The sequence below is a fragment of the Talpa occidentalis genome, unplaced genomic scaffold (assembly GCF_014898055.3).
Source record: "Talpa occidentalis isolate TD23 unplaced genomic scaffold, MPIMG_talOcc4v2.1 talOcc4.4, whole genome shotgun sequence".
Classification (NCBI taxonomy): Eukaryota; Metazoa; Chordata; class Mammalia; order Eulipotyphla; family Talpidae; genus Talpa; species Talpa occidentalis.
In genome coordinates, this window is record NW_023604295.1 from 8,069,907 (window position 1) to 8,086,884 (window position 16,978).

The 16,978-nt window shown below is 45.9% G+C and overlaps 1 protein-coding gene across 1 annotated transcript in view; it reads right to left on the minus strand.

Moving 5' to 3' along the window:
* Positions 1-16,978, minus strand: part of HUNK (hormonally up-regulated Neu-associated kinase) — a 99,228-nt gene that overhangs the window by 59,877 nt on the left and 22,373 nt on the right. Inside the window, exon 2 of the mRNA XM_037525035.2 lies at positions 1,746-2,038. Within this exon, the coding sequence (XP_037380932.1) occupies positions 1,746-2,038 (293 nt within the window). The remainder of the gene's footprint in view (positions 1-1,745; positions 2,039-16,978) is intronic.

The following is a 16,978-nucleotide window of genomic DNA, read 5'->3' on the forward strand; positions in this document are numbered from 1 at the left end:
ATAAAAATAAAGGCCTAGAACTGCTTTCTTCACTGGTCAGTGTGACTTTCAAACTGATAAAAGGTAACAGAAGATAACACTGAATTTTTAAAAATATGTTTTCTCAAAACAGAGTTATTTGATCTAGTAAATCAATTCTGAAGGGTTATTATGCTCTGTCCAAAGATAGAATTCTCCAAGACAAGTGAAAACATAGATTCACACAATAGCTTGTGTGTAATGTTTGCTGCAGCCGTGTTCACAATGGCCAAAAGGTGGAAACAACCCAAATGTCCTCAGGGGTGAAGAGATAACGTGGTTGGTCTATACAATGGAGTACTACTCAGTCATCAAAAGGAATAAAGTACCACAGCTGCTACAACAGGGCTGAATCCTAGAAACATGCTGGGTGAAGAAGTCAGTCATAAAAGACCACCTACTGTTTGTATCCATGGATAGGAAATGTCCAGAAAAAAGTAAATCCGCAGAGACAGGGAGTAAATTAGTGGTTGCCAGGGGCTGGGGGGAGTGGGGAGTAGACCGTGACTACTAATGGGTATGGCCTTTCTTTGGAGGGAAGATGAAAATATTCTAAAATTAGATAGTGGTGATGACTGCACAGGTTTGCAAACATACTAAATAAGCTACTGAATCATACTTTTAAATGGTGATTTTTACAATATGTGAATTTTATCTCATTAAAAAATATCAAATAGATTCGTGCATACATAAACCTGTGTGTACATATGGAAATGTATACACACACACCATATTTTATACCTTGACCTTGCTTTTCAGAATGAGAATCAATGAAACATGAGCCCTAATTTTTCTCAACAACCTAGAGTAATTATTGATTGCAATTTCTTGAGGGAAGAGCTATGCATTTATTGCTGAGGTGAGTACTTTCTGGGGAAGAAGGAGGGCACTTTGATATTTTTGTTTTATTTTAGTACAGCACTAAAAGGAGGCACCCCCCACCGATGTAGGAAGGTTAGATTTGTTCACTTTCCTCGTGGAGCTCCTACTTGGGAGGCAGCAGGCAGTTTTTAAAAAAAGGTTCACTTTCATAATAATTCAGAAGACTGGTTTAGCTTATGGAGAATACCCCTCACATTCAAGGGCAACTTCACAATTGGAGTGGTGACTCAATCCAATTGAACAAAATAGCTACTGAGCAACTGCCATAACGTAAGTCAGATACAATGAAAGCATCATCCCTAGCTCAGAAACACTGATGCTTGCGATGCGTAAGATGATGCCTTCTTAACCTTGGTGCTTCTATCAAGCCCCTGGCAACTGGTCTCATTACTATGCAAATAATAATAACAACTTGTTTTATTACTTTGCAAATAATAATAACAGCCATCACTTACACAGCCTTTACTATGTACCAAACACTGTTTCAAGCTCTTCCCACATATTAACTCACTTACCTTACAGCTACCTTGAAATCAGTATCATATTATTCTCATATTATTCCCATTTTATAGAAGAGAAACAGGTCCCTAGTGGTTAAGTTACTTGCCTAGGATCACACCACTATTAAAGAGTAGAGCCAGGACACAAACTCAAGCCCCCTGGCTTCGAGACCCCTCTTCTGACCCCACACTGGCAGCAACCCAACTCACAAAACAATTCTATTGAGCAAAAACATGGAAGAATTGTAAAACAAGGTACAATGAATTGGCTTTGTAGGAAGCACGCTGAGCACCATGACACCCACTGGGCAGAGAGAAGCAATCAAAAGCAAGGTGAGCCCTTACCTGTGGACCACTCCCACCCGGTGCAGGTGCTCCACTGCAGAGATGAGCTGCCTGATGTACCTGCGGGCTTCCGATTCCTCCAGACGCTTCTTCTCGTAGATCTTGTGCATCAGGTTGCCCCCAGGACACAGCTCCATGACCAGGTAGTAGCTGTTTTCTGTCTCTAAGATATCAAGAAGCTGGGTAATGTTGGGGTGTCGGATCATCTGCTGGATCTGTCCCTCCCGCCGAAGGTTTTTGGTGACATAGGTGTCCTTTTTGGCTCTCTTCTTATCAATGACTTTTATGGCCACCTAGGGAGACATCCAGATATGGCTGTCGTCAGACATGGCAGCAAAGGTTATTCCCTGACTCTCCAAGAACCTAGGAAAATACACAGCTACAGAAGAAAACCTATATAAAATAGTGCCAAGGGAGAACAGAAAACTGTATCATTGCAAAGATCAAAAGATTCCGTTTTTAAGGAGGAAGAAGACACTGGAAGGTCAGTGTTATGCTTGACTCTCGGTAGAGTGAAATGCCAAGCTCTCCTCCAGCAAAGGTCTCCTCCCCACCCTCTCTCAGGGCTCACCGTCACCCCCAGGCTGGGATCCCAGGCGTCCACTTGTGACACAGCCATACCTGCGGCTAGGGTGGGGTCAGGGGAGGAGGGCTCTTGTCCTGCCTCCCTGCCCTCCTCTGCCCTGCTCCAGGCCCCCAGGCCCGGCTGCTCTGGCTGCAAGTTTTCCCTCTTGCCCTTGGTGGATCACAGGAGGGTGGACTCTCCTCCCACTCAGGACCAGTCTCACTGCTGATCCACAGTTGCATCTCAACCACCCCCAGGCCGCTCCTTCTGGGTCATCCCCCCCACCCCTGCAATCAACACACCCCATGTGCAGACCCTCTAGCCTGGGACAAGGGAAAGGTACAAGGGATGGAGAGCCAGGCAAGGGAAGAAGGGAAGACGAGAGGAAAGGCCTGAGTGAGAGAAGTGAAGGGGAGATTGTCTTTTCCACCCAGATCTGCACCCCTTCCCTTCCGGGGCTGTCAACTCTCCTCTCCCCAGCCCCCACGCACGCCAGCTTCTGCCCTTTTCTTTCCTCTTCCTCCTCTCTCCCATTGACCAGCTTGGACACCATGACAGTTCCGTCTGCAAACTGCCCTCCTGCCTCCTCCTCCCTTCCTGCCTCCCACACCAAGAGCCTGGTTCATTCAGAACCTCCTCTGCGAGCACCCACATACTTGTCTCTAAGAGAGGCCCGGGCATCCCTGCAACGGAACAGAAACAGAGGCCTCACACCTGTATTTATTTCCTTTTTTTTGTAAATATTTTTTGTACAGTTTAATAATGCCACTCAGTGTATTAATACCGTGGTGTGACATAGCTCAATCATTAAGTGGTTGACCAATGACAAATAGATACACATATACACAAGTTTGCAGTGACAACGCCGACTCTAGTTTCATGACATTAGTTCATGATCAAATTAATAAATGTTTGGTACATAGTAAAGGCTGTGTAAGTGATGGTTGTTATTATTATTTGCAAAGTAATAAAACAAGTTGTTATTATTATTTGCATAGTAATGAGACCAGTTGCCAGGGGCTTGATAGAAATAGAAGCACCAAGGTTAAGAAGGCATCATCTTACACATCTCAAGCATCAGTGTTTCTGGGCTAGGGATGATGCACCCACATTCCCCCTCCACCCTCCCCAGGCTCATCTGGGCCCCTCAAAGTCATTCTAAGCTCTGTCTCGAAATTAGTGGATCTGGAACTCTGATTTCTTGCTTCGGACTCACTGCTGCTGCTCCATTCCCTGGGCCCAGCACTCAAGCATCCCACTGGCCCTTCCATATCCAAGCTCCCCCTTACTCTCCCAGCATATGCATTTGGTTATTCTCCAAGCACTCACCAGTAACCCCTTCACCCATTCAAGACCCCCAGTCCTTCAGATGTTAACTCAACGCCCACCCCCCTTCTAGACAGACTCCCTTTTAATTCCCCTTCTTTTTGTTCTCACCATGCCAATCACCCCAACACCATTTAAAGCACTTAATGCAGGGACCCCTCTCTCCAGCACACACCGCACTTCATCAGCAGTGAGTGGCCAATAGGTCATCAATGGAGCAAATCAATGAGCCTTTTTTAAAACTGTTCAAGCAAAAATAGCTGCCAACAGCTTAATCTATTTCCTCTTCTGGAGAACAGAATCTCATTTTGTTTTGTTTTGTTTTTTTAATTATAGTCATCGCCACCTTATCCACAGTTTCGTTTTCCATGTTTCAGTTACCCTCAGTCAACCTGGGTCCAAAAATATTATGCAAAGTAAGATATTTTGAGAGCAAGACCATGTTCGTATCATTTTATTACAGTATATTGTTCTGCTTTATTTTATTATTTGTTTCTGTAAATCTTTTACTGTGCCAAATTTATCAATTAAACTAATCATGGTTTTGTGATTAGTTTTGGATAGGAATCATATATAGGGTTTGGTCTTCCCCATTGTTTGGGTCTCCACTGGGGCAACTTGGAATATATCCCCCATGGATAAAGGGAATCTAGTGTAATTTTAAGTTGACATATAATTTACATACAAAAAAACTGATAGTTTCAGGTATATCACATAATGACTGCATATATGTATTTATCACATAAATGATGACAGTTCCTTTGCTGGTTCTTGGATTTGGTGGTGTTAACCCACCACCACAAATAGTCACAAATTCACATGCATGCAGAGAACTTTCAAGATCTTCCCTCTTAGCGACCTTCAGATATACAATGCAGTATTGTTTGCCCTAACCACCAGGCTGGACTCACATCTCCAGAATTTCTGTATCCTTTAATTAAATGTCTGTACCTTTTTACCACCCATTTTAATAGCAATTATGAGGCCCTGAAGCCAAAGACAAGACCAAGAAGCAACCAAAGAGACCAGACACACGGCAGGAGGCACAGCCCTCACCCCATACACCTCACTGCCAGGGACTTGCCCAGGCCGATGTCTTCGTTATGTCCTAGGTTATGCCCTGGCTGTAGTTCGATTCAACTAGTTCAGTAGATGCTGGACTAAAAGTTGTAAAAACTGTACTCATTCATGATCAAAAGAAAAAATAGATACATCCACATGTATCTAGATAAAGTTATAAATGATAGGTGACTGATAGATGAGAGAGATAGCTATAGAAAATAAACAGATATAGACGATAAATGGATGAGTGGGTGGGTGGGTGAGTGGATAGATAGATCAATAGATAGACAGACAGACAAATAGAGACAGACGTCTTCATTCTCCTGTAGGGCTGGTGAGAAAGGAATGCTGAAAAGTATAATTAGATTCTGTCTTTGCTTGAGTCTGTTGTAATGTTTTAAAAATTGCACCCTTTGGCAATGAAATTCTTACAAGTACTATGAATAAACAACAGTTTAAGAGCCTGGCAGTAATATGATCTGCCTTTTTTAACAGCACACAATCATTATTAAGATAATTTACTTAGCTCTTTAATTGCCTGTAGTAGGTTACATAATGGCCCCCCAAAGACATTAAGACCTAAACCCTGGAAGTATGAATTTGACCTTGTTTGGAAAAAGGGACAGACTTTGAGGAGAGATTAACCTGGGTTATCTGGGTGGAGCCTAAATCTCATCCCAAGTGTCCTCATAAAATAGAGGCAGTGGGAGATTTCCCAGAAGCACAGAGAAGGCGGGAGCCAGGAGGCAGACAGCAGCCACCGAGCCACGGCCAGGAATCAGCCGCCAGGAGCTTAAGGGAGCAAAGGAGGGGCACCCCCAGGGCCCTAGGAGGAGCCCGACCCTGTCCACACATTGATTTTGGTCCAACGGAATTGATTTTGGACTCGGACCTCCAGAACATTGAGACAACACATGTCTCTTGCTGTAAGCCATGTTTGTGGCAATTGGTACAAAGACCCAGGAAACTGACACGTGCACAGTGGTCACTGGTTGTCTTGGGCCCCCTTCCAGGGCTTCTGAGCATCTTCCATGAAAACCGTTATCGACCTCTCCTGGGGTAGGTTCCTGACGAAGCCACCTCTCCACTTTCAAACTCAGCTCCTCACAGCAATTGTTTTCATTCACCCCCTAAATGTGCAAGCCTTGCCTCGACAAAATTGAAAACAGAATGTCATTCTTGATTACACAGAACCATTTAGCCAACTGCATCTGTAACAAATGAAATGGGAAACCCGGATGGGAAATTAAGCAAAAGGCAATCGATGAACAGCAAAGGGAGGTGCCTGATTGAACAGTAATCAGAGACCTGCAGGCAGAACAGATCTAACACGATTCTGTGGTGACGCTGGTACGAGCACGGGTTTCTCATGAAAAGATAAACTGCTGTATCACGAGAATTTTAAAGAGTAAAACAAGCTGCACATGCTCACTGAGGACCAAGTCCAAGAACCAGACTAGAACTCCCAATTTGGTCCTTGAGTGTTTGAGGGACGAGGAGGGGATGTGAGGGGAATATTAAGCCTGGATATCATCCTCAATGTATGCCAAGAAAAACAATTTTCGATCTTAGTTACAGAGTAGCACCCCCAAAAGATTCATTTGTTGATTATTAATTAACTGGAATCTGCAGGGTCCTAGTAGGAATTGAAAGAAAGCATTTCCATGGAAGGGGAGGGGCAGTGCCACATTTTCCACTTACATGCAGTCAGTCACCTTGAACTCTTGAGCCGGCAACTACTGGGACTGGGGTTAGAGCTGAGCTGTCAGGTGCAGCTCTGTAACACAGGAGGCAGGTGGACTTCAGGGCTACTGCCTTTCCTGCTTTAACTTGCACCCAGGGACTTGGAAAAGGTGACTTGGAGGACAGTCGTGGAAGAGAGACCATGTAGAGGCGTAAGTGAGAGGCAAAGTGAGGAGCTCTTCGCTTGCTTTGTATTTTTTGTGTCTCTCCTTCTGTCCCCAACTTGCTGGTCCTTTTCATCCCTTTCAGGTCGACCCTGTTTGGCTGGGCATTGCCCACAGGGGATGAGTAATATGGGGTGTTTTCCTGGGTTGAAGAATATTCTTTTTTTCTCCTCTCTCCCCATGCACACTAATTCTATTAAAGATCTACCACACTCAGAGTAAGCTTTGCCTTTGTGTATATATACAGATGGCCAGATCCCTTTAAATTGTGCTCCCCTTAACTGTTTGGGGTCCCTGTGTGCCCCTCGGTCATTCACTAACACATTCATCATAAAGAATGGAGGAAGCTTTGATGATTTCATGGCTCACAGGTGTCACTGCAACTTCCACATCACCTCTGCCTGCAACATTCACAAGACATCAGGCAGACATTGTAGTCGTATTCACATCTTTATTTAGTTTGAAATTTTCACTTTATAAGAAAAAAAAAGCAATTTTCTTTGGAAAAGTCAATAAAAAGACTTGAGTTTGCAACAGATCCAACTTGTAAACCTACCAAAATTTTACAAAGGACTCTGTTCTCAGAGATTGTCCCCAATATTTCCAAGTTAGAAAGCCAAGTCTTGCAGTGGTGGAAGATTAATAGACCGAGAATAATACAGCTTCAGTCCACCATGGTTCAAGCAGATTATTCATCAACTTTTCTCACTAATTAAGAAATTGCCCTTCTCACAGGATGGCAAGCCCACCCCACTTCCGAGATCACCCCGACGCACCAAAAATAAAATAAAAAATAAAAAAAAAGATCAATGATGGATAAAATCATCAAGTTAACTTTCAAAGAGTGAAGCTCATAAAAAAGAGGAGGTAACCCCTTGAAGGTAAAAACAAGAGGCACTAAGAGAAAGTGGAGGGACAGAACAGGCTGTCCCCTAAATATACCACTTTGGTAGGAAAATTGCTCCCAGCAGACTCAAGAGGCGTTTCTTTACCTCTACCTCAACTGCTTGAAGTAATTTAGCGAGAGCTGCCCATCCCAGGAAGCCAGAGGATCAGGAGAATTAACCACAATGAATAGGAGCTAAATGTACTAGACTGGGGGGGAATTAACAAGGCGTGTTTGTTGACACTCTACCCTGTGTCCTTTGTCTCCTGGATGTGGCAAACATTTGTTTACCAAATATTTGCTCTGCCCATCTTCCTGAGAATGTCTTCCTTCTCTTCCAGCCCCAGACCCCTCACCCTTTCTCCCTGGCTCAGGATGACAAATGAACCCCATCTGCCTGTTGGGGAACCCCATGTTTTTGTAGGGCTCTTGTACAATAAAACTAATTTTTTTTTGTCCTGTTAAGCTATCTTACGTGAATTTAATTATTAGACCAGCCATTGAAGCTAAAAGGGTTTCTTCCTCTCCAATGACTAGGTGGCAGTTATGGGGGTGCTTTTCCTGGACCCACAGTTTAAGCATATTAAAAAAAAAAAAAAAGTCCAGGCCACATTGCAATGTTTCAAACTCTCCGGAATGGACTTACTTTTAAATCCCAAGGCAGTGGTTTAATATCAGTCTAGCCTCTAGCTCATCTTCTTTAAATATTGACTTAGTTGAGACTGCCTACATAGGATCAGAGTTAACAGGATTTCAAATTCATCCCTTCATCCTGGATCACCCTTCACTGCCTTGAAAATTCATTATTCTGAAACACATCAAGAATTGTAGATGCAGGGCCTCCCCTGGTGGCGCAGCGGTTGAGCGCTGGGCTGCGAAGCTGCCGGCAGCCTCTGTAGCGCCAGTTCAATCCCCGGCCGCCGGCAAGGGTCCCACATGGCACGCAGACCTCCCCTGCCGCCCGCTGCTCCCTCAGCAGTGTATTTCCTCAGTCTGCCTGTTCTGCTCCCCGCTCTGGCTCTGGTGAATCCTCTCACCCTCCCGTGCTTCTGTGTACCCAGTGCTTGTACACATAAATAAATAAATAAATAAATAAATCTTTAAAAAAAAAAAAAGAATTGTAGATGCAGCCAGTCTCCCAAATGAAAAGACAGGTGTAAAATGGATCTTCCATACAACTAAGAGGAAGAAGAGGGCTGATCACAGAGACAAGCCTTGAACATCACGTACATGTCTTATACGATGTAGGCTGTGTTTCCGCAAGTTCACGGTTGCTATTTAACCCAAGTGCTTTTACACTGTAATGTTTTAAACAATCACAATGCAAGGGGAAGCCCTGCTCAAGTGAATTTTCTTTTTACTTAGGCAATAGCCCAAAAAAGTTTCTTTCCAGAAGACTTTGGTTTTGTACTGAATGCTGCATGTTAAATGCCATTGAATCTTATCTTCATCAGCAAACATTTCTAAGTACCTAAAATACCCTCTACATGCTGAGACATGAGGAATTTCAGACCTTCTTGTGAGGATTATTCAAATTCTTTTTAGTGGTTCAAGGTTATCATCTGTTGTGGACTGAACTGTGTCTCTCCCTCCCCCTAACATGTTTATTTGTGGAGACAGTGACCACCACCACCACACCATGAGACTATATTTAGCGACAGTGCCTTTAGGAGGTAATTAGGTTCAACTAGGTCTTTTTTTTTTAAATTAACATTTTATTTTATATAATTCTTACATCATTTTTCATTTTTGCACAATGTATGCATTTTCATTTAAACTAGGTCTTAAAGGTAGTGTCTTAATCTGATAGGATCCATATCCATATAAGAGAAAGAAACCAAACCTACCTCTTCCCTCTCTCTGCCCTCCTCCTACGACCACCCCCCTTTAACCTCCCAAACCCCTCCTCCCCAGTGCATGCAGAAGAAAGGTCACATCAGATCATGTAAGGACCCTGCAAAGAGCCAGCTACAAGCCATGGAGGGAGACCTCATCTGAAAGTGACCCCACTGGCACCTTGGCCTTGAACTCCAGCGGGTCTGTGGTCTCTGTTACCCAACTCAGCACCTTGCTGGAGAGTGAAATTTTAAGTAAGAACCAAAGGCCAGTCAAAACTTGCTGCTCCTTTCCCTCCTCACGCTGCCCTCCCCGCTGGTGGTGGGGGAGGCATGGCGTGGGGGCAGGGCATTCAGGCTCCTTCAAAGCCTGTCTCTGCCATGCAGCAGCAGAGAACTTGTAGTTTCCTCATTTTTTCTCAAAAAACAGAGGGGAATAAGTAGTTTACCTCATGGAAAAATAAATGAAGACACCCAGGAAGGGTGTTTAGCACTGGCAAGATTGCTGGAAGCCCTCAGCAAGTGTTCATGTATAGGATTGCATGTTTTGTGCAAAAGAGACTAGAAACAAGCCACTGTCTCCCCTCCCATCCCCAGCTTCCCTGAAGTCCTGCCCAGGGCCCCTGAGGTCCTCCTGACCACTTAGTCCAGGAGGTGACACCCTCTGTGCGCCCCTCATGTTAGGGAGGTGCTGTCCATCTCCCCCACGGCCACCCGTGAACCCTGTGACCGCCATATGCTCATGTGTCCACCACCCCCCACGGAGCTCAGACGGGCCTGAGCACACCCCCACACACCTGTGCACACCCCCCACATACTTGCACACAGGGCCCTCCAACCTGCACTGCCTCCCCCTGCTCCTCTCTGGGGCCCCCAGCTCAGCCTACACCACCTCCCTGCCTAGGTGGCCTGAACCCCAACTGTGGTCCTCCTCTACCCACCCACCCCTCGCTCCTACCTAATGGACCACAAGGCTGTCCAGAATGTCTGGTCCACACACAGCACCCAAACACCTCTAGAATGAATGAACAAATGAATGAACGCGCATGTGGATGGAAGGAAAAAACTCTATTAGCTAGAGACAAACCCATTAGAACTGAATTTTGTCTCCCCTCATGTTCACGCACCAGAGACCTAAGCTCCAACATATCTGTGTTTGGAATTAGGGCCTTTAAAGAGATAATTAAAGCTAAGTGAGGATGTTTAGGGATGGGGCCCTAACCACTAGGACTGGTGCCCTTAAAAGAGGAAGAAGCTCCAGGTGTGCACACGGAAGACCCCGGAGAAGGAGTTCCAGCCACAAACCACCAAGAGAGGCCTCGGGACACCAGACCTGCCAGCACCTTGATGGTGGACTTCCAGGCCAGAACGGTGAGAAAATAAATCTCTGTTGTTTAAGCCACCCGGCTGTGGCATTTTCATTACACCGGCTCTAGCAGACGAAGGCAGAAACTTTATGAAAGGTACTAGTCATGATAAAGCAGCTTGCTTCGTAAATCTCATCATAAAAATAAAATGCAGGTGACGACACTGGATGAAATGAGTCGAACAGGAGTAAGCTGGGGGGAGAAATCCCCCCAAAATAAGCCAAGAGGGAAACACCAGGGGCCACGGGCTCCGGTTCAGGCTACCGCCCAAGCCTGAATTCCTGCACAGGGGCTGAAACGGCAGCGATTAGCATGACCCGGTGGGAAGTTTTGAAAATAATTTGGTTTCACGCCTTCTTCCAAAGAAATGATATGTGTCAATGCACCCGAGTGGAACGTGCCCCTGTGTGGCTGAAACATATTTAACAGAAAGTAGAGAATAATCCTCTGCCGGCTTAGTAATTAATTTCAGGGTTGTTCTGACTCGCAGAGACGCCATGCAAGAGGCACAGGCACACTACTATCTTTTCTAGGGGCCCATTAATTGCTGCTATTTATGTAACAGCCAGCGACAGCTTCTGACCCCTGGTTCCCAGCCGGCTGCCCTCCCGCTGCTGCCCGCTAAAATCTATCTTTTGGTAAATGAGGGAAAAAAGTTTCCTTCCCCACTTTAAACAACAGAGCTCATTAGGACCCATGTTGGCGCCACGAGCAGAACAAGAGCTGGGTAAGGGCAAAGAGCTCAACTCTCATTTAGGAAAAAAAATAAGGTCACCGCTCCCCTGAGGGGCTGGGACACACACACACACACACACACACACACACACACAGAGACACACACAGTGGAGTTCTGAAGTCACTGGGATTCTCTGTGCCTGATGCCAGCTCTGATTCAAAAAACAAATCACGTCCTGACACCCTAGAAACACCCTGCTGGTGGGAAACCAGAAGCTGGTTCCTGCCAGGGAGGAAAAATGCAAGACAGAATTTTGAGACAGCAAGGTAGACTGTCTGGGCTGTAAGGATTTGCAATTGTTGAATTCTTAGCAAAAGCCCATCTACCGAGTTAAAGAGAGGCATGTTCCCTTTGTCATCAAATGGACATATTATCCACCAGGGTAAGAGTAGCCCCAGATTCCCTGCTCGGTCGGTATTCACCAAAACTCGGGAATTTTAAGGGGAGAGAATGAGGTCTGAATTTAAACAGCTGATGCTAAAATCATTTCTCTATGGTTTGGGAGCAGACAAGGCCCGACTTGGTAAGAGATGGCAAATTTCTTTTGAGACCCTCGTTAATTCCCCACAAGGTTTGGTTTCTGGATCGACAAATATTGTTGTTTAAAAAACTGAACAAACAATTGTCCCAAATTCCATTTGGCTCTGGCAACCCAGCAGTCTCTACTGTTCCGTTCTCTTCAATTGTATCCCATTTCTAATGATCCAGGAGAGAACTCGGTGACCACAGAGGATGTCAACTATGTCACCTCAAAGCAGATGGACCCATAGAAACCAAAAGAAATGGGTGGATTCTGAACCATTTCCCCTCACCAGCCATCACTGTCAACTCCAACTCGCTGACAATACCAACCTCCCCACCACCACCACTGGACACCAACGTAGAGAGCCTGCACCCCAACCCTCCTAATGTAACAGGGTGGTCCCCAGGAAAAGGGGAGGTTCCCTGCCCCACCCAAGGGAGGGTGGAGCTGAGCAGGAAGAAAAGAAGCTGCAGAAGAGACTGAGGAAGGAAGCAGGATGGAGCCAGGAGACCTGGAGGAGGCGCATGGAGCCTAGAGACACGTGAAGAAACTGCGCTTGTCTTTTGGTCGTGGACGGGGTGACACAGATGTGGGTGAGACCCGTGGGGAGGTGACAATGGCAACTTTTATCTTGATGTTGATTTTGCTCTTTTCCTTCCAGGCCTGTCTGGTTGTTTCTGACCCTTTTCTGTGGGTCCCCACTGGAAGATGCTTTAGACTCGTGGCAGGCTTTGGGGCCTTGCTCTGCGCCAATCCCATATGGATGGACTTTTACCCACGAGGGGACGGGTAACTTTGGGTGCTTGATTTAGAAACTAGACTCTTTGCCTTTCCTGTATTGTTTCCTAATTGTATTAAAGTTCCTTCCCATTAAAGTCTCATATGTTTTGTGTTGATGCGGCGGATGGCAGAACCCATTTAGAATAGGCAGGTTTGCAAGGTTTGGGCTGCCCCTCTCCCTGTCCTATAACACTAACACACCCCCTCCAAGATGGCAGTCATCAGGGCTCTGCCTCAAAGGCAACTGCCCCTCACTGAGACCTCTTTGTTCTGGGGGCTATTGTCTCTGAACCCAGAGTTCTTGCTGGTCAGCTAAACATACAATCAGGCAGGAAGGAGGCTTCTCACCAAGGATAAAAGTCCTGGTATGAGGGACACACTGGGAAACCAGTATCTGCTGAAAACAGCAGGTAGATATTTTGGCCAGATTAAGCAAGACCTGCTAAAATACCTTACTTGAAAAGATTAGCAGAAAGGTAAGAATATAGAGATAACATGCTTTGACTAGTGGGAACAATGGACCCCCCCCCTCAGGAGATTGCCTCTGGTCACACTACCCTAACTTACATCACATTGCATCCCACAAATGTACATGCAGGAATCTTGCCCCACCTTTGTACATGACTCTAAATAAATACAAGACTGCCTTTGGATGGCACAGTACTTCCTGGTGTAGCCCCTGTACGCTTCTCATTGCTTAACCACTTGGGCTTTGAGTAATCTTCCAGAAGGTTCCCTCCCTGACATGCCCAGCTAAGGGCTTCCCAGGGTGCCCTCTCCAGTCTCCACATCAACACCTCAAAAGTTTCTTCCTAAGAAAGGGTACCACCCTCTTCTGTGCTCAGAGACCTTTCAAATAAACTCAGTTCCTTGACCAATTAAGAATCCTTTATGATCTGGCATCAACCCCTATCCCACCTCCCCCTCTGCCTATTTTTTTGAACAAAATTATATTTTGACTAGCTCACATTCTATGATTTTCCTTTAGCCCAACTGCTTTTAGTCGAAGTTTTATTTTTTAAATGTTTTCACATAATAGTAAGTCCTTATGTTTTCATTCCTTCTTTATTAATTTTTTCATTTGGGTAAAAGTTATCTCATATGAAATCAACCACCTTTAAGTGTATAAATCGGAGGCATTAAGTACATTTCTAACAGGGTGGTCCTCAGGAAAACAGGAGATTCCAGTTCCCTGCCCCACCCACGGAAGGGTGGAGCTGAGCAGGGAAATAGGGAGGGAAGACTGAAGAAAGGAGGGGGATGGGGAGCCAGGAGACCTGCAGGAGGCACCTGGGGCAGAGACACGTGGGGAAACTGCTGACTTCTTAGTCTTGGCCTGGTGGAAAGAGTTGTGGGTGAGAGACCGATGGGGAGGTTAACACTGGCAGCTTTGATTTGGATTTTGCTCTTTTCTTTCCAGACTTGTCTAGATGCTTCTGCCCCTTCCCCATGGGTCCCCACCAGAAGGTGCCTTAGACTTGTGGCAGGCTTTCAGGCCTCCGTGGCCTTGCTATGGGCCAACTCTGTTTGGCTGGTCATTTGCCCGCGAGGGGATGGGTAACTTGTGGTGCTTGATTTAGAAACTTTAATCTTTGTCTTCCCTGCACTGCACACTAATTGTATTAAAGTTCCTTTCATTGACGGTCTTAGGCACTGGAGTGTGTTTTGTCTTAATGCAGCGGATGGCAAACCTATTTAGAATGGGCAGGTTTGGGGGTTCTGGGGTGCCCCTCTCCCTGCCCTGTTAACACATTCACATTGCTGTGCAAACATCACCATTTCCAATCTCCGGACTGTTGTCATCTTTCCAAACTGAAACTCCACACCCTTTGGACATGAACTCCCCATGACTCCCACCTCCCACAACCAGTGGTTCTACTTTCTACCCCACCCCTCCCCTGGTCCCACTCGCTCTCTCCCTCCCCACAACCCAACCTCTGGGAACCTCTGTTCTACTCTAAGTTTGCCTTTTTTAAATTAAGTTTTCACGCGTAAGTAGATCATATAGTATTTGACTTTCTCCGTTTGGCTTATTTCACATGGCAAATTCATCTGTATCATCGCAAGTGGCAGGAGTCCCTTCTTGGCGATAGCTGAATCAAGTATACAGACATCTCCCATTTTCTTCATCCATTCATGAGTCGAATAAACATTTAAGTTGTTGCTCTACCCTGGCCATTGTGAGTCATTCTTAATGAGATATTTTACATTCTTTTTTTTTTTTTATACTATGTCTTTGAAGGCTGATGTGCATTTCACACAGCTCATCTCCATGGGGACCAAGGCTCATTATCCGGGTCCAACAGCCACAGTGGCAAATGGGCACTGTGTTGGAGCCCAGTACTGGCTCTGGCTTGGGCTGAGTCACTGACCCTCTCAGTCCAGGACCCAGTGCACTGTCCACCTGTGATGGAGCATCCAACACAAGTCTGGGGAATGAATGAATGAGTGAAGAAATGATTCACTTTCTCACTGGCAAGCTGTGTCGATTACCAATCATACAAATGTGGAGCAAGAAAGAAAACCATGCCTTTGGAAACCAGAGCAAGGTCAGAGTCCCAGAACTGAGAATCCCAGGCAAAAAACAGCCTCAACTAATCTCAGGCCATTCATCCATACACGGGGGAGATCGTGGAGCCAAGGGAAGCGTGCTTGCAACACAGTGACTGTGCAGCTGTAATTGAAACTGAGCAAACAATAGTGACAGCACAGAGAACGAGGATATAAATGATCTGTGTAGACAGAGCTAATGGGGAGTGAGGGGAGGTGGAAGGAGAGGGAAGGGGGGGGAGTAAGGATTGCAGGACAGTGGGGTATTTCATAGAAACCCCCACAGAGAAGGGGGCAGAAGGATACTCTATTCAAAGTGCGAAAGACTTCACTAGCACCCCTACCCTCCCACCCACCTCCACCCTACCCCACCCCACAGTGGGGAAGGGGCACAGTCCAGGAGGAGGAGACGCACTTGTTCCAAGAAAGGAGAGTGGAAATCAGAGCTGTGTGTTAAGGTTAACCAGGCACGGGAATCCTTCTCCCCCTCCTGTCTCCAGCCTCAAGGACTGCTGGTGACCCTTGCACTCCAGGCGCTCCAGAGAGTTCTGCGGTGGCTTCCCCACAAAGGTGCACAAAGGCTTCCCATCTTTAAATCACCCCTTAACTATCAGGGCTAGCCCAGTGCCTGTGCTCCTAAGGAAAGGGAGACAGCTCTGACATGGGCATGGGCACAGTGGGGTGTCCGTCTAGAAAGCAGCTCCTGTATTCCAGTAATGACACCAGCACCCTCCACCCACCCAGAATGCAGAGCGCCCAGCTCCCATGACAGCAGATAGTGCTGGTAGAAAGGGCAAGGAGTTCACTAGCAGGTAATCGGGAAACTCGGTGGGAGGTGTGAGTATGTGCGTGTGTTTGCATGTGTATGTGTTTGCTGGGTCAGGTGGGGGCTGTTTGGAGAAAGCCAGGTGAATCCATCATCACACTTGAGCACTGAATTTCTTTTTAATCCAGGTTGCTCTCCAATCACTGTAACTACTATCTCCCAGTTTATTCGTTCACTAGGGCCACCATAACTAAGCACTAGGGGACATCAGTTTCTCACAGTTCCGGGATCCCGAAGTCGAGATCGAGGTGTCCAGGTGCGCACCTCTCCTTAGCTCAGTTGCTCCTGCGGTGTGCTCTCCTGTATACCCTCTGGGCACGACTGTGTCCTAATTTCTTTTTCTTATAAGGACACCAGTGGGACTGGATCAGGACCCACCCTAGTGACCTGGTTTAAAAATGAAAAACGTAACAACCTTTTTGAAGGGACTCTCATCACAGATAGTCACATTCAGAGCTACAGAATCTGGGGTTTGAGGAGCAACGACGCAAAGAACTCAGTTCACAACATCCAGTAAAACTTCTACTCATAGAACATGATGGGTGGGGTCCTCTATTTCTAAATCATATAGGGCTGTAAGCCAGTGTTACCTTAAAAAGATGATATAAACGATTAGTCTCTTCAAAAAATTAAGAGAAAGAAAAAACTTCTCACAGATTTTAGTAACAAGAAGGGAACGATAAACCTGAGGGAGACGCACAGTTCCGACTGTAAGTAACGTGCCTTAAGTTAACTCAACTCCAACCTTTGCGTTTCTTTTCACCGCCGTCACCTGTGCCCCCCACTTATGAATTTCAATATGCTTACAATCTGAAGTTACCAACCTTCCTACAAATAATCACATCTTTTGCGTCTTAAGTTCAGATGTCT